The sequence below is a fragment of the Polyodon spathula genome, chromosome 11 (genome assembly GCF_017654505.1).
Source record: "Polyodon spathula isolate WHYD16114869_AA chromosome 11, ASM1765450v1, whole genome shotgun sequence".
Classification (NCBI taxonomy): domain Eukaryota; kingdom Metazoa; phylum Chordata; class Actinopteri; order Acipenseriformes; family Polyodontidae; genus Polyodon; species Polyodon spathula.
This window is the reverse complement of record NC_054544.1, coordinates 28429272-28447664: the sequence shown is the minus strand read 5'-3', so window position 1 is coordinate 28447664 and position 18393 is coordinate 28429272. Positions and strand designations below refer to the sequence as shown.

The following is an 18393-nucleotide window of genomic DNA, read 5'->3' as shown; positions in this document are numbered from 1 at the left end:
TTGCAGTATGCAACACAGGGTTGATGTTATTTATTTATGTTTATTTATGTTAATTATGAACATATTCAGACACACAAACCTTCAGAAACGCACCACAACGCGAGCAACTAGACACGTGTCCAGTTGACATATCTTACAGGGTCAGATAGTCACCTTAAGGTTTGATTCTGGCTAGTTCTTGAAGGGGGATTCATAGATTTAGACACTAAGCACAAGAGGGCAGGGTTCAGTTGCAATCCGATCTAAATCTAACCAGTACTTCTGTGTCTCCACTTATCTTTAATTAAGAAAACATGCACAGACACAAAATACAGTGAAGTGTAAGTTAATACACGATTTACAACAGCCCTGTGAAGGGGGGCTAGAAAGTAATGCGTCAAGAGATACTGTTACACAGAAGAATGTTTCTTCTTATCGACCTATAGCCAAAGCCTTTGAATGGGGGGGGGGGGGGGGGGGGGGGGGGGGGGGGGATTTATAAAAGTGTTGTGTCCCGTTTTGAACAAAGATCCATTTGCGAGGCTCTGTTTAGAGCTAATTTAATATTCTAGTAGAGTTGTAGTGATGATAGAACCTAATGTGCATTACAAATTGTCATTTGTATTATACATATACATAATAAGCCTGCTATATACTGTATATGGTTGCGATCCAACCGTACATTGCAGCCAGCCTAGCGTCATAGGCACTGGAGAAATAAACTGGAGCCAGTCACGCTGCAGACGGCAGGCACTGAATTATGAATCAGAATGAATCAAGAGTCTGGTTGCTGCTGTGTAACGTGTCACTTAGTGTAACCCAAATGGCACTTTTTCTTTCTTTCATATAATAAATATATTTTCTAAATATCTTGAGGTCCAAAACAAAATTATATTTAAAACAAATGCAAACAGAGTTTATGCTGTCTTGTGATGTACCTGCCCCACGCGCCTCCACTCAGCAAATGAACCTCGTGTGATGGGCTGAGCTAATCTGACAACGTTGTTGTGACAAACCTTCCCACCGGAAGAGGGTAAGGACAGTCTACACGCAGAAAGTAATCTGGATGTTTAATGCGCTGTCGAGGTCATTACAGTTTTTCTGGGCGATTTAAATCTACAACAAAAGCAACCCGTGGCATTATTTAACAGTGACAGGCGAGAGGAAATTACCCGATCGCTCTCAATAATATCACGATTTCAACCATGTACTTCCAAAGCTTCCTTTTAAAAGCAATAACATGTGTTTTCTTGACATTGGTGGCAATGTTAATTAGTTAAACTTGAAAACGACCCGAGCAGATAGAACAGTTCATTTTAGTGAAATAACTTTAATAAATACGGAGTAAATACTGGAATGGAATTCCAGCGAAAGAAGAAGCTCACCAATTTCACTATCGGACTAATATTCCTTTTCAGTGGCATTGAATACGGTAAGGGTTTTTGTCGTATTTACAGGCAAAGTACATGAATTGAGCAATACCGTTTACCGAATGTACATACGTCTTGCAAATAACCAGGGTGTGACTTGTCAAATTTTCTACAGTACGCTCAGCCTCCTGCGTTGCTCAATACACAAAACCCTTGATTAAAAGTAAACTTCTAAAACTATTATTCTTTTAAAACACGTTTTAATTTTATTACATGTAAATACTGTTCAGAAAGATCAGGCGTTCACTTGTAGCGCTCTTGATCAACTCTAAGGGGATACAGAATTCCATGGGGATACAGAAATATGCGTAACACCGTTACCAAACCACCGCTGCTAAATTTACCCAATCCCAAGAGGATCAACGGACCGAATGCTGACAAATAGCTTAAAATTGCTTTCAGTTTCTTTCAGTTTACCGTTAAAAAACACGATTTATTTTCCCGTATTTCTGTATTCCAGTATTACTGTGAATTCATACTTTTATCGGCGTCCTGCATTTGGTAATTATGGCAACGCGGTCAAGCAAATACCGACTTCGTGATTGGTGTTCGAGCCATACTACAATGACCTAGCGAGTCAGTGACATGTATGATGTTACATTTTATTAACAATTTGAAGGGATCTGTACTTTTAAATCTTTATAATTATTTCTACGTAGCATTAGAAGTGGAAAGGAATACAAAAAACTTATTTTTTGCATTTAAGGTTTGCCGTCCACTTTTCTCCCGTGTATAAGATTTATTTTAAAGGCGGCAAAATATGGAAATTTCACGTTCCTTTTCATTAGCGTGTCAACATAATTTTAAAAGGTTTACAAAACTTGAAAATGTTGCTGAATGTGTCAGTCAAGGCTGTGTTAAAAATCTGTTTTTGTTTTTGCAGTCAACGCAGTATCTTTGTTTAGCTGTAACTGAGAAAATGCTTTGAAAACGAAAGCAGCCATATTTAGCTGGAATTGGAAACGAGGTATTCTCGACACAGCTAAGATTTTAGTTTTTGTTTGAAGGCAGCAGGAGCTTAGCCTGATTTTTAATTTATTTTATAAAAAAAAAAAAAAAATATATATATATATATATATATATATATATATATATATATATATATATATATATATATATATTATTATATTATATAATATCATATATAGCTATACAATATTACTAACAAGTTATTACAATATAGCTAAGAGATTACAATACAGCTCAGAAGAAAAAAGCAATACAGCTTTTTTTTTTTTATTTGGGGATTTTTTAGTTTATGTTTGCACATTTTTTGTCAAACGAAACGGTTTTGCAGTTATTGTGCACAATGTGTTTGTTTCTGTAGGTTGTATGTATATGTGCCTTGTACTTGTAGTGTATACGTGCAACTAATGTTATAAGCTGCAAAAAATGTTTGCCTTGTTTCACTTGGCACCATACATTTCAGTCTTGGCTACTTTGCTCTGCTCAAACCCCGGGGAGATATTTGATGTATTCAGAGATGTAATTGATTTAAGTCATGTTTGTAATGTAAGCTATTTCCTGTGACGTCAGACCTTTGCTACTTGCCCGTCCACCCGAGGTTGGGGCCCACCCAAATTTCCATTCCTAGCTACGCACGTGCTGTGGAAGGCTTGTGCATTAATTGTTGTACACAATATGTGTTCAAAAGGCTTTATATTACTGTACGCAAGAGGGGATCGTCCTTATAAGTCGCCTTGGATAACCGCGTCTGCTAAATAAACAGATAATAACAGTGCAGCTGTTTAGTTTAGCCATGCTTGCTGCGTTTCTCCATCATTTGCACTTTCTGTATCCCCTGCATAACGGTCAATCCCAATCAATATACGGGCCCTAACTGTCCAAATGCAAACGTGCTGTAATTCAAGCCTGTGATTTAAAGTGTAAGCATACATTTCAAACATAGTCGTGCCACAGTAACCAATACAAATGACTTATTTTCTGCCCTACACATATTTCTCTGCTATTGATTTATGGTTGCTTCTCTTCATTTTTGCGACTTATTTTTAAATGATTCCATGCTTGTCTATTTTTTCTTGTGAGCGCTTTGAGCATTAACGATGTCAGCATATTGACAATGGAAAAACGTGTTCTTTCGAACCTTTTATGCAAATAAGTCATTATAATCGGTATGTAATTAATAAGTGTACAACGTATAGGGTTTTTTTTTTTTTTTTTAAAGAAACGCTTGGCTACTTGACTTCATAATAGTGGGCCCTGTGAAGAAATGTAGTTTAATACTTAACAATCAAATAATATACAGTTTATAAATATACAGCGAGGACCTACTATATGTGTAAACAGGGCATGTTTAATTTTCAGTTGCACTTGTTCAGAGAAAGCAACTCATCTGTGGCTAAGATTCTGCAAGCTTATCCTGTTATTAACTCCAGTCGGTCCAAAGGGCTGCCTGGGAGGTGGAGCGTGCAGGATAAACACCTGCTTTTCGCACTGCTCATACTGTGTGACTCTAGCCCTTCACACACTTCCAGATGGAGGGAAGCTATTTGCAATGACAGGCCAGCCTGCAAATGATAAACAACACGCGTTTCATAGACAGTGCAGTTTATCACATGTGAATCCAGTCCCTTTCTGCACGCTCATGGTACACTCGGCACTCTCCAGCTCTTGTTGCACCCTGAACTGCCACTGAACTCTGAACCCTGAACCCTTAGGGCACTGCTACTGTATTACCCTCCCACATCTAAATGAGATATGTCTGCTATACAATGCATTATTTACCTATACCTGTATCAAAAATGGTGGAAACAACACTTCTAGTGCATAGCATGTTCAGCCATTCCAGGTTTTACTAGGAGCTTGATTAGCCTCAGTGTATAGGTAACAAGCTCAGGTGTGACCAGGAATTGATCAAACTGCTATGCAATGGGAGTCTTTTTTCAATGTCTCTTGAGGGATTCAATAGAGTTCTAGAGTTAAGACTTATCCATCTAGAACAGTCTGACATGCATGATGCTGAGGCTTTCTGCAATGTTATTGTGATGATGAAGCGATGAGTAACGACTGCTCTCTCTAACAGCGGTGATCTTGCCCACTATCTGGAAGTACCTGCAGACCCTCCATGCAGAGCCCTATTTCCTGGGGCTGGGTCTGTCTGCGTTTTCTTTGACCGGTCTGCTGGCCGGGCCTCTATTCGGACACTGGTCAGACCGGACTCGTAGGACCAAGGCCATCATCCTTTTTGCTAACCTCTTTGAGATCGTAGGTGAGCCCGGGCCAGCCTTCCTTTACTGAGTTTATTAATGGGGTTGACTGGAATATTCTGCTGCGTCTGGTGAGGAAATACATTAGAACAGAAAAAACCCTTCTATGTTAACATTCAAAACTGTGTTAGTTACAGTGGTCCCCTGCTTGAACAGCCTGATATGGGCAAAACACTCAAACACTCTTGAAGTACTGTGACATACAGTGCCTATAGAAAGTCTACACACCCTTTCAGAATGTTCACCTTTTGTTGCCTTATAGCCTGGAATTAAAATGCATTAAAAATAAATAAATAAATAAATAAATAAATAAATTATCTACACATCCTACCCGACTTCCTAGTGAAAAAAAATGTGTAGAAAATTAATTAAAAAATAAAAACTGAAATAGCTTGGTTGGATAAGTTAACCCTTGTAATAGCAATCCTAAATTAGCTCAGGTGTAACCAATCGCCTTCAAAATCACACACCAAGTTAAGTGGTCTCCACCTGTGTTAAATTGTAGTGATTCACATGATTTCAGGATAAATTCAGCAGTTCCTGTATGCTTCCTCTGCTGAGTAGTGCATTTCAAAGCAAAGACTCAACCATGAGCACCAAGGCGCTTTCAAAAGAACTCCGGGACAAAGTTGTTGAAAAGCACAGATCAGGGGAGGGGTATAAAAAATATCAAAGGCCTTGAATATCCTTTGGAGCACGGTCAAGACGATTATTAAGAAGTGGAAGGTGTATGGCACCACCAAGACCCTGCCTAGATCAGGCCGTCCCTCCAAACTGGATGGCCGAGCAAGAAGGAAACTGATCAGAGAGGCTTCCAAGAGGCCATTAGCAACTTCAAGAGCTACAGGCCAAGACTGGTCCAAGTGTGCATGTGACAACAATATACCAAGCACTCCACAAATCTGGCCTGTATGATTAGGGTGGCAAGAAGGAAGCCATTTGAATGCTGTTTGAAATATGCAAAAAAAAAAAAAACACAGGAGATTCTGTAGCCATGTGGCAAAATGTTTTGCGTTCTGACGAAACTAAAATTTAACTTTTTGGCCTAAATGCTAAGCGTTATGTTGGCACAAACACAACACAGCGCATCACCCAAAGAACACCATCCCTACTGTTTCTCATCGGCAGGGACTGGGGCACTTCAGGATATAAGTGAAAATGAATGGAGCAAAGTACAGAGAAGTCCTTGAGGAAAACCTACTGCCCTCTGCAAGAAAGCTGAAACTGGGATGGAAGTTCACCTTTCAGCATGACAACGACCCAAAGCACACAGTCAAAGCTACACTGGAGTGGCTAAGGAACAAAAAGGTAAATGTCCTTGAGCAGCCCAGTCAGAACCCTGACTTAAATCCAATCGAAAATTTGTGGCATGACTTGAAGATTGCTGTCCATCAACGCTCCCCAAGGAACTTGACAGAGTTTGAAAACTTTTGTAAAGAAGAATGGTCAAATATTGCCAAATCTAGGTGTGCAAAGTTGGTAGAGACCTATCCCAACAGTCTCACAGCTGTAATTGCTGCCAAAGGTGCTTCCACCAAGTATTAACTCAGGGGGGTGTAGACTTAACCAACTATGATCTTTCAGTTTGCTATTTTTAATATATAATTTTTTTCTCATTAAAAACTTTTTTTCCCTTTAACAGTGTGGAGTATGGTGTGTAGAAAAAAATAAGTGGAAAAAAATCCTAATTTAAATGCATGAAACTCTGAGGCACTGACACAACAAAATGTGAAAAAAGTTCAAGGGGGTGTAGACTTTCTATAGGCACTGCATAGCACCTCTTCGACCGAATGAAGTAAAAAGTCTGTTACTTACTAAATCCCATTAACCCTCTCCAGTGGTCTATCTGTTGCAGGTAACTTCATGTACTTCATGGGGGTCTCCAAGTGGCTGCTGCTGTCCAGCCGGCTGGTTGCAGGTAAGGAGTTGTTCTGCGGATTTTTGAATGCACTGAGTTGTATGGGTAGAATTCCATGCTCCTTTTCCTCTGTCTCATGCAGGTATTGGCACGGGGGCTGGTGCCTCAATCTTCGGCTATCTGACCCGTGCCACGGCGCCCGAAGGCCGCGCCACCGTCTTCGCTGCAGTCATGGCATGCAGACAGGCGGGGCTGTTGATTGGTCTGTGTGCACTTTTATTATGTCATTGTTACCTGCACTTTCACTAATCCCTTATAAATGTTTACCATAGTAAAAGCATAGTGAAGTGTAATAAAGCATAGGCAGGCATTGTAAATTATAGTGAGGTATGGTAAAGCATATTTAAAAACATGGCAAACCAGGATAAACTGTGGTCAGTGCACAGTATAAACATGAGAAAAGCATGATAAAACTGTAAAAACCGCATGCAAAAATAAAGTGGTGAACTTTTATAAGGGAATGGCATGATACATTTGTGGAATGGTATCAGATTTTTCTAACACATGTCTGTCTGTCTCCCGCAGGTCCAGCGTTTAATCTCTTCTTGCGACTATGTGACTTCAGACTGGGCCCATTTATAGTGAATAAATACACCTCACCTGGGGTAAGAGCTGTTTTTCTGTTCATAGTGGTTTCTTTCTCGGCTACTTTAGCATTCAGTTTGTGGTAAGAGCATTGCACATTTGTGTTTGTTGTTGTTGTGTGTGTGTGTGTGTGTTTTAGCAGGTGAATGTATACAGAACTACAGTGCAATCCATAACAAGTGCTGTTTTGTAAGTCTGTTTATTTTCCCTATCTCTGTGTCGGCAGCTCTTCATGTGCTTCTTATGGATGCTGCTGCAGCTTGCTGTCGTCTTCATGTACTGGGACCTCCCGCCACGGGGGGCGCTGCAGCGGGAGGAGAAGAAACAGGAAGAGGAAGAGGAAGGGGAGGACGAGGAGGGTGAGGAGAAGCCACTAGTTGCCCAGGACATCCAGAAGTCCTACGGCAGCATCCAAAGTGCTGACATCCAGGAGCTCCCCCTGCCCAATGGGACCCTCGACCCGCCCTCTCCCTCCCGCAGCATGGGGCCTTTCCACAACTTTAGCGTAAGCAGAGGTGGGCCTTGCTGTCTGTCTGTTTCTGTGTGCTTCTGCCACTCCCAGTGCCTTCTGTGTGAAGGTGTGCTGTAGTCCTTTGTCCTGCAGGTGATGCTGTGCTCTCTGTGTTTCAGAGTATCTGCGGGAAGAGGTGATGGTTCTGCTGACTGCCCAGTTCATCACCCTGTTCAACCAGACCGCCCTGGAGGTGAGAGCACTCCCTGTGCTGCATTGTCATCTGCTATCCAAGCATTCAGGAGTTAGCATGCATTACCCATGCGGGGTTCTGTATTATAATGTTATAGACCTAGTGGTGGGTCCAGTTATCTGTATTAAAAGGTTCTGGAAAGAAGAGGAACTGTGTAAGGTATTATCTGGCCGCATTGTAATTTAGTCTTCAGCATTGTGGTGCAGTAGAGGCCAGCACAGTGCAGCCTGTTAGTAAATTGAGCTGCGCATCGATCCCTCCCCTCCTTCTTGTCTCTTTGTAGTTGCCTGATTGGCTGCCTGTATCTGTATTCCTCACAGACGATGGTGACGCCCCTCACTCAGAAGTACTTTAACTTCGGGGAGCTGGAGAACAGCGCCATGTACTGCCTGTGTGGCATCGAGGTGATCGCCGGCTTCTTCTTTGTGCGCTGGCTCAGTGGCCGCTACGCTGACCGGGTTATCCTGGCCGTTGGGCTGGTCATCTGCAATGTCTCTTGTGTCTGGTTCCTCATCTTCCTGTGCAAGCCCCGAGGTAACTACACTCTGCAGCTCCATTAGTATATAGAGCTTTTACTCCTGCTATCCTGACTGAAAAGACTGGCCAAGGGGCAGAGTGGTCATGCAAGGAGCACTGTGCTTTTAGATTTCAGCCTGTGCAAATAACACATTGAACCCTCTGCACAGTTGTCTGGGGTACAACAAATATGCGACAGGTTCTTTATAAATACCATGCTTGGAACATATCTCGATTTGGAGTTTGAGCCAGCCTTGACCAAACGCTGATCCCTTAATGTGCTGCTCTGTGTGCCTCTCCCAGGCAAGGGGGCCTGGCTGCTGGCCCAGTTTGTTATCGGGGTGTTCCTGCAGGTTCTGGGGCTCCCCTTTGTGTCGGTCTCGCAGATCTCCCTCTTCTCCAAGGTGACGGCTGAGAAGACGCAGGGTGAGTCACTGTGTTAGTGATCCAGAGATGTAAAATCCACTCTACTTCGATTTTTTTATCAGCTGATATTCTAGCATGCAAAGGACAACACTTACAGCAAAGTATGATGTACTGGAATCTATTGTTGTGATCGGCTTCAGACACAGACACGAACATAAATCGTACTACACTACAGAGACACACATATATGAATACCACTCACACTCTACCCAAGTTCCACTGCCTTCTCTCTAACTGTCCTGTAATGTTCTCTCTCCCCAGGGTTCAGTCAGGGTCTGCGGCGCTCCGTCGGGGGTCTGGCCACCATCTTGGGCCCCCTGTGGGCGGGTGGGTTGATTGGGAACCTGTATGTCATGCTGGGGGTGATGATGGGGCTGCTGACTCTACTCACTGTGAGTATCTGTACCAGAGATACAGCACTGCACTGTACTGTACTACATGTGTGTGGGCTAGCTTATAGTGCTCACAGGGTGCTCAGAGTACAAAGGCCAAGTACCTGTTGTTTTTTAATATACTGTGTGTCAGTCTATCCGGATTGGTGACACTGCGTTGTGTTGCTCAGGTGATGATGAGCGTGTTCTACAATCAACTGGTGGAGCCTCGTACCAAGACCGACCACGCTGACACCCAGGAGGGCTGTGGCTAGTGGCTGTGGAGACCTGGCAGAGAGGCTGAGAGGCAGGCTAACACATCAGAACGGTATGTGACTTTCATTGCAGTCTAGCCAATTAACCCAGTAAAGTTTCAGAGAGATTTCTTTCATACGTTTTTTTTCTTCTTTTTTTACTGTAGAAGTGAAAACCCCATTCTCTCTGGTTAAATACTTCTTGAAGCAAGCATTACCTGTGTGCATATATATATATATATATATGGAGCGAGATGGACTGTCTCTGTGTCTCTGTACAGGTCTGGGTTCTCTGTGAATGTGAACCTTCCTCCCCTAACTGACTGGCTGAGAGGCTGCACTACACATCACTCATACTGGGCTGACCTTCACTAAGGCAAGGCCAGGGCTGGACATGAGCTGGACACTCCTTCCAGGGCCCTAGGCAGGGCTGTGATACCATCATAAACAAGAGACGATATCCCTACACGCGCCCACACACACGCACACACACACGTGCACATGCACACCTCTCCCAATACATAACTGCATCTCTGGAGACAGCCTCTGAAACAGTCACTAATCCTTTCCATGTCCTGATCCTCAGACCATCCTGAACTCTAATCACTGAACCAAACTACCAGTCAGCTGTAACAATAATACCTATTTATGGCAGTAAGTTAGTGCTAAATAAATAGGAAAATAATTAACATATAATGAATGTATTATACCACATGGTCCTAGAGGGCAGGGGCTTTATTTTCTATGGAAAACGGATTGTGTACAGTGTAGGTTGCACTGAATATCAGGTATAAGGTATTTCACTGTTTGTTTTGTTATTTGGTACTTTTAAAAAGCCGCTATAATTATTTCTTAGTGTGATGCTGTACACTTTTTCAGTTTGTTCAACCTTTACGCCAAGAATCCTGTGTTTCCAATACTGTACACTGCACTACATCCCTGTAAGTAATGCATTATGTCATTAATGTGTACACAGTTATATGCAGAACGTGCAGGATGCCCATTGCACACGGATGGAGTTTCCTCCCTGTTGTGGTTTGGCCTGGATCAACAGCAATATCAAAATGTTTGCAGGCTTTGAGGATTGAAGTACTACAGATGCAGTTTTCTTTTTTAATGCAGCTTTTTCTTTTTCATTCATGTCTTTTAATAAGCTGCTGGTATGATCAGATGGGTCAACAGTGTCTCCTCCCTCACTACAAGAACAGAGCCATTGAAACTTTCACAAGCCTGTTAAAGTAGATGGGCTGTCTATTGTCGACAGTGCCTGTTCTCAGGAGTAGCAGAGTGTCTGTTATCATCTCCCATTCCCCCTGTCCTTTAGTTTACCTTGGCATGCAGTGCCCACTGGTGTCCAAACGGTGTAACTGCTGTGTTTGAATTTTAATGTTCACTGATTAAATCTGTTGCTGTAGAACAGGGCTTCTCAAACTTGATCCTGGGGAGCCCCTGTGGCTGCTGGTTTCCATTCCAACTGAGCTGTCAGTTTCTTAACTAGACCCTTAATTGAACTGATCATTTGCTTAATTAGACCTTTTAAATTGTTTTCAGCTCTTGAACAGCTGCATATTTCAAGTTACTTGTAATATTTGAAATGTAACTTGAACTGCAGCTGTTTAAGAGCTGAAAACAAGTAAAAGGGTCTAATTAAGCAAATGATCAGTTCAATTCAGGGTCTAGTTCAGTAATTGAGAGCTCCGTTGGAATGATAACCAGCAGACACAGGGGGTCCCCAGGGCCGAGTTTGAGAAGCCCTGATGTTGAAGATCATTATTTTTAGCTTTTTTTTTCTTCAAAAACCTGAAGTGAATGTACTTTATACTCTGCTGGTCAAGAGCAACCGTGCAATAAAACAAATAAAGCAATACAACAGACAGTCTTGTGTTTCTTTTGTAATTATCCAGAAAAGCAAAAAACAACAGGGGTGCAAGTATGAGCTCTTAAAGAAGTATTTTTCTATCAGCATTTGCTTTTAAAGAAAACTCACAGTGTGCAGACGGCCCTCAGTTTCAAACCCAGTAAAACACTTGGAATACTTGTATATTTAAGAGACCTTACAACATATGCAGCTCAGTTTAAACAGGTTTATTGTTCATGTTAGATAAAAAGCTGCTTCATTTTCTCACCTGTGAAACCAGGTTAGTGATCTAGTTCAAAGTCTGTGCCCCCCCTTGCTGAATCTGACTGATAAACTAGCACCTCGTACTGGAGAGAAACAATCCCTAAACGTGTGTGCTTTAAATATTTTACATTTACTAAACGTCATGTCAAAATGAGTACAGACACAGTTTTAAGTTTTGAGAAAATTACATTTTGAAAAAAGTATCTTATTGCAACTTATGGAACAAAAGTGTTGAGTATTTAACAGAAAAGAAATAGAAATCAGCCCTGTATTTCCTGTGATCACCTCATGGTGGCACTGCTTCCTTGCAAATGACAATGTGAGGTAACTCCCTGCAATTCACTCAGTAACCTTATATAAAATACAGTAACACATCTGTGTGTATAACAGCATCATAACATATTCCATCAAAAAGTAATACACATAACAGCCCTCAAAGCTGTCCTAATCATGAATGGTGCAGTGCTGATGTGATAGGTGGGGAACTAAAGTCATTACACTCTACTTACACTCTCAGTCTCTGCTTTTATTCCATTTGAGAAATCTGTAATTCAGTGTCATTTTATTTTACATTCTGGAAGTTAACTGTCATGAGAGAAAAATGATATTGCCCTTGGCCTTTTGAGAGAAACACATATGTGCCAAAAAAACTTTCAAGAGCACTGCTCTAGATAGATTGACTACTTTATCCCAGCGCTGACCTCACCAGACTGGAATTGCTACTCCAACCACACTGGGACCTCTCTATCTCTCTTTCAAAGGGTAACACTGCCTGTAACTGTCCTGAGACACATGCCACCCCAGCCACACTGGGACCTTTCTCTCTCTCTTTGGGTAGCATACTGCCTGGGTTTTTATTCCAAGCGATTATGTGTGTCTCCTCTAATCCCCTCTCTGCAAGAGAGCGCGTAAGCCTGGCCTTCAGTGCTCAGCACAGACCCATCAAATCTTCAAAAAGTCCATCAGAACTAGGGAGACTAAAAGAGCCAAGGCAGACAAACACATGAGCTGAAGAAATTAACAAATAACATTGTGTCACAATGTTCCCCTGATTTCTTACAGTATGATTGAAATTCTTCTGTTGGAAGTTGTGGATGAACTCAGATTGCTCTCAGCATCCAGCTCAGATGATCCAATCCACAGGGACATACTGTAATGCTTTCTCTTAAAAGGGTGCAGATATCTTCTTTCAAACAAGATCTGAGACAGTTACTGTTTACACATATTATCAAAGTTCATAAGTGCGTGTTCTTTAAGAGTGATGCCATTAAGATCAGACTAGGGCAGTTTGCAACAGTGGTTTAAAAAAACAAAGAAAATAAACATGTGCAACAATTCACACAATATAAAGCTTTTGTAAAAACCTTAGTGACACACTGGTATAATGCTGTATTTCCTTAGCATGTTATTATGCATCTTTTATTGTGGATCCTTTAAAATATATTAATAGATGTTTTTTATACAGTTTGGGAGAAATCCACTGTGGCGTATATCCTGTATCCCTCTTTTTTTGTTTTGCTTTCTTTGCAGTGCGGTTTGACCTGGAAAGATCAACTGTTGATTGCTGAATTGTTTGGAAATGTTACTGCACAGTGGAAAGGGTCAGATGTCAAGAAGGAGCACCCTATCTCTCTACCTCTGACACCACGCTATGGACACCAGGACATAGTAAGCGAACAGGCTCAGAATAAAAAGCAAAGCCCTTTCTCTCACTGAGTTCGTACTTTACAAACCCTAGCTGATAAATCACACTGTGTCTCTTTACAATGCAATATGCAATGTATTGCTATGTATAGCAGAGCATTACAAATGAAACTCAGCAGTGAGATCAATCCCACCAGCTCTCCAGACACACACAGCAATCTGTTTCATTAAAGACTGCACCACCTTATCAGATGGACGAAGGCAATAGGCATATTTCTACATCATGACGTAGTGCTGTATTCTTGAAAGGTTAATTAATCTCATGCAATAAAACTCGATCCAGACCACTGGCACTGTAGCAGCCTGGCAGGGACAGGTCTGTCCAGGGCAAGAGGGTTCCTCCATGGTGGTGGGTTTTCATCCACACATTCTCAATACTTTCCTTTTCTGAAAGGCCAAGTTGAATCTTGTAATAAACAGACCCTAAGGATTTCTATTTAGAACTTGATCTGTACGCATTGCTTAACATGTTGGTTTTCCTTGCTCTTCCTGACGGCCTTGCTTTATTAGTTTCAGAGCAGCGTGCAGTTCAGTGTATTATCAGCTCCTGACAAGGGAAATGGGATAGGCATCCTAGCAGTGATGTGTTCTTGTATCCATGGTGATTGGCTCATTGACTGGGTACGCTAACACACAGCCAGGTTAACCAGTGTTCCATGAGAGACAGTCTAGCACCAACATCCAACGTCCATCCTCAATCCGTGTGAGAAAGCCCTCCTCCACAGCAGGAAAGAATGAGACTTTGGATTGAGAAGGACTTACAGGGTGAGCAGCCACAGGCTGGAGCAGTGCAGAGCACAGCTGACAGCCTTCTGCAAGGAACAGAGGCCATCACTGACAGTGCATTTAGTTTCATTCTTGTTTTGGGTATGCTCCTCGGTCACAGCTATAGGATGTAAGCCTGAAGATATCAGTCTTTACTTCTTGCAAGTCTCGAAACATCTTACATTAATATGTGTCACACAGTACATGTGTCCTGACTACTAATAATGTGTGTTTTAAACATTTCTGTGATGAAATGCAGCAAAACAGACGCAGTTCGATATACAGGTGCATTAACTACAAGTAGTTATACTGTAGTTACCATTTATTAATATTGATACACAATTCTGAGATTGTGAGGGCACAGCTCCACGTGTCACCAATGGACTGACTGAGGTATCTTGCAGATCTTATATTTTTGTTATTAAATATTAAATAATGTAATAAATGCATGAGTGCAGTGTTGCTACAGTATAGTTTATGCTCCTGCATTTGTTAAACCTGTCCTCACTCTCACCTGCATTGTTTGGTTACGTCAGTGAATGTGAGAAAAGGGGTTTGGTTTTTTCCAGTGAATTCTTAACCACTTGACTTACAGTTTCTTATAGTCGTACATTAGATGTACGACTATAAAATGTACGATTAAATGTTCTGGATGAACATTTTGAAGCTATGTGGCCTGTATTCAATTAAAATGAAAGCTGGATTTGTTGCAGAATCATCAAAGAAATCCCAGCAGACTACTGGATGTGTAAAATAAATAATCCTTGCGTCCTCCACAATCGAACTGAATTGAGCGAATGTGTGCGACAACACTGGACACAGCTCAGCGCGTTCAGCAGTGATGCTTAACCCCTCCTGACCACGGTGTAGTTACAAGCCATTCCACACATTCAGTAGACATACACAGTGTGGAAGATACAACTGAACAGTGTGGAGGCAATGAGTACGCATCAGACTGTACAGGTACGAGTACGCATCAGAATATACACGCAATGAGTACGCATCAGAATATACAGGTGTGAGTATGCATCAGAATATACAGGTATGAGTACGCATCAGAATATACAGGCATGAGTACGCATCAGAATATACAGGCAATGAGTAGGCATCAGAATATACAAGCAATGAGTACGCATCAGAATATACACGCAATGAGTACGCATCAGAATATACAGGTATGAGTATGCATCAGAATATACAGGTATGAGTATGCATCAAAATATACAGGCAATGAGTACACATCAGAATATACAGGCAATGAGTACGTGTCAGAATATACAGGCAATGAGTACGCATCAGAATATACAGGTATGAGTATGCATCAGAATATACAGGTATGAGTATGCATCAGAATATACAGGCAATGAGTACACATCAGAATATACAGGCAATGAGTACACATCAGAATATACAGGTATGAGTATGCATCAGAATATACAGGTATGAGTATGCATCAGAATATACAGGCAATGAGTACACATCAGAATATACAGGCAATGAGTATGCGTCAGAATATACAGGCAATGAGTACGCATCAGAATATACAGGTATGAGTATGCATCAGAATATACAGGTATGAGTATGCATCAGAATATACAGGCAATGAGTACGCATCAGAATATACAGGTATGAGTAAACATCAGAATATACAGGAAATGAGTACACATCAGAATATACAGGTATGAGTATGCATCAGAATATACAGGTATGAGTACGCATTAGAAAATACAGGTGCCAGCTCAGGGTTAACGAGTCTCCTAGTTCTGGTCGTTATTATTACAGTGAGGAGTATGCTATAGACGTGGGTTATCAAACCTGAAATAATGAGCACATTGGTATCTTAGCAACCCAAAGCAGGGCTGAGGGTTAAGGAGATTTTTTAAAAAGCTCAAGAAGTAACATGTGCACAAACTGAGTGACACCTGCAGAAATTAAGTAAAACAGTATGTGTTGTGAGGGTGAGGGCAGCGTTGACAATGAATAATTGAGTTTAGCACATTGTAGAAGTATATGTGGGCTGAAGTGACTGATTAATAGCTAACAATGAGGGGCCACTGCAGGCTGGAGACAAGAAAACTTATCATCTGAACACAGACAGACACACTGAGTGACTGCTGCTGGCTTATTTTTCATTGTAGCTTTTCAATACTACTTCTACTACTTCTAATATGTCTAACCATGTCACCAGAAATAATACAGTGAGGCTGTGTGATACAAAGTAACAGATGATTTAAATAAGGCTTGCAACTCCAGGAACTCTTTACAAATGCAAATTACAGTATGTTTGATAACACTTTATTTTTATACAAATTAAATGCCCTAAATACTAAATATGGTTTTACACGTTGTTTTTCTCATTGTCTGTGCAGAAAACTCCTCAAGCAAAAAGGAAACGCAATTGCAACCTTTGTCCAGCAGGTGTTGCTGTGTGGCAAGGTTAAATCCCATACGAATTAAAGGATGAGATTAAATAACAAACAGAATCTCGAAGAGGAGGAGTCTGTTTGGGGATCTTCGGTGATGTTGGCATATTCACGTGATGGCGCTGCCCTGCCGTTGAACCATGAGTGAGCGAGCGCGCGGAGGGGGGTGGGGGATGTCTGGTGAGCTGCTAGCCCCAGGGTGGCCTCCTTGTGACCTCGGCAGGGTGAAAAGTTTAGGGAGCTGTTTGATGTAAACATACAGAATCCCGCTGCATGGGGGCGACTTGACCTGTCAGCAGAATTACAACTAAAAACAAGAACTGTACAAATCTCATACAAAGTTTTTGCAATATGCAATCCTTTCTAAATGCCAGCTGCCTGTGTTATATTTTGTATTACTGGGGGTTTGAAAGAGGACAAAGCACTTTACTGTGTGTACATATTGTGTGTCGAAAGTAAAAGCTTCAGGGTAAAGTATGGATAAAGAACGATACCAGAGGACAGGGCAGCATGGGACCATCATGACAAAGCACAGAGAAGCCAGGTAACCCATTCTATACCCTCACTACTCTCTGTGTATCTCCTTCCTTCTGCCCTAAGTCTATCTCTATGTAATTTCCAACTGTGTCCTCTGGTCCTGGCTTCTCATCTAAACACAGCTGCAGTAACACCATCTCATAACAGGTGGCACTGTGTGACAAGTAAAATCCCAAAAGGATTGTCTCAGCTGTTATGACAGTAAATAAATAGATCCTTCTCGTTCGGCCCTCCCTCTTGTGATGTCGTGATCATGTGGTCGAGGAAGGCGGGTCTGTTGGTGGTGCCCTGCCATAAGGTCAAAAGTTTTGGGACCTGTTTGCTGTACGTGTCTAACTGTACAGTATCTTCCTGGCTCCCATGAGGAATAAGCATCTCTTTCACATGGACATTCACATTCTCTACCACAGGCTGATGAGTGATTGATCCGTGATTGATCATGTTTAAAAGATGACAAGAAGAAAAAGGGATGCCCATTGGTGAAGCAAAGCTCCTACGATGAACCGTTCCTACAATAAAATGCTTTTGTGTTTTGTTTTGTAATGATCAGGAGCTTGATATATAAACAAAGGGGGTGCTTGATGTCTACCTGCATGTGAATGTCAGTATGAATCTAACAGAAAACCATGCACAAGTGAATACAGAATAGACGGGCAATGTACCCCTGAAGTTGGTGTTCCCAGGTTAAAAGTGCAGTGCAGTTCTCTCCTTGTTCGGCCCTGGAGCGATCACTCTCCAGTCAGTAGCAGATCATTTCCCCATCTGTGTCAGCAGCATTAAGGCTCGCTAAACTGATCCTTGCAATGCCTCACTAAACTCTGTACTTGTTAACCCAGATTAACTTGATGTGAGATTAGAACGAAAACAGTGTGAAAATCAAACATGTGGCATGACCTAGTGGCCTGCTGTTGAACCGTGAGTGCGCACGGGGCTCAGGTGGGGTGAAGGGAAGGGGGGGGTGGCCCCCTCCTCCTCCCTCCATCACTCTCTTGCCATGCAGAGTGACAGAGAGAGAGAAAGAGACATCATGATGAGGGTCAAAAGTTTAGAAATCTTTTTTTTCTGCACTTTTTTCCACTCTCTTGCGCAATCATAAAGCAGGTTTTAAGCTTTTAGAATTATAACAGGAAATCTTGTTCAATTCTGCACTACTGCTATCCTTGTGCTTTTGCATGCCACCCGATACAAAGAGAGGTGCGCTAGCTATACTGTTCATAGCACATACTGGGATTGAACACGTGAAACATTTAGAACTAAGATTAACTTCAATAAATAAATAATGAGAAGGAAAACAACTTCACAGCACGTTGAATTCATGAAGTGTTCTATTTAATATGATAACACTGATCAGCATTGCAAAGCACTCTGGAGTAGAATTTCAACTGAACCATTATTAACCGCTATTGAAAAAGGCAGGTTTGTAAAGAGCAAT

At 41.7% G+C, this 18393-nt stretch overlaps 1 protein-coding gene across 3 annotated transcripts; it reads left to right on the top strand.

Moving 5' to 3' along the window:
* Positions 1-1002: 1002 nt before the first annotated feature.
* On the top strand, positions 1003-10538 carry mfsd8l1 (major facilitator superfamily domain containing 8-like 1). 3 transcript variants are annotated; one of them, XM_041264157.1, is made up of 12 exons: positions 1003-1411; positions 4453-4638; positions 6492-6554; positions 6637-6756; positions 7080-7159; positions 7366-7654; positions 7770-7843; positions 8164-8377; positions 8663-8785; positions 9047-9177; positions 9348-9484; positions 10387-10538. In XM_041264157.1, exons 1-11 carry the CDS (start codon positions 1336-1338, stop codon positions 9429-9431), a joined length of 1440 nt encoding a protein of 479 aa, XP_041120091.1. In that variant the 5' UTR covers positions 1003-1335; the 3' UTR covers positions 9432-9484; positions 10387-10538. The 3 variants fall into 3 exon arrangements, with proteins under 3 accessions (XP_041120091.1, XP_041120089.1, XP_041120088.1); XM_041264155.1 differs by having other exon boundaries at positions 9692-10538; XM_041264154.1 differs by having other exon boundaries at positions 9578-10538.
* The last annotated feature ends 7855 nt before the right edge of the window (positions 10539-18393 follow it).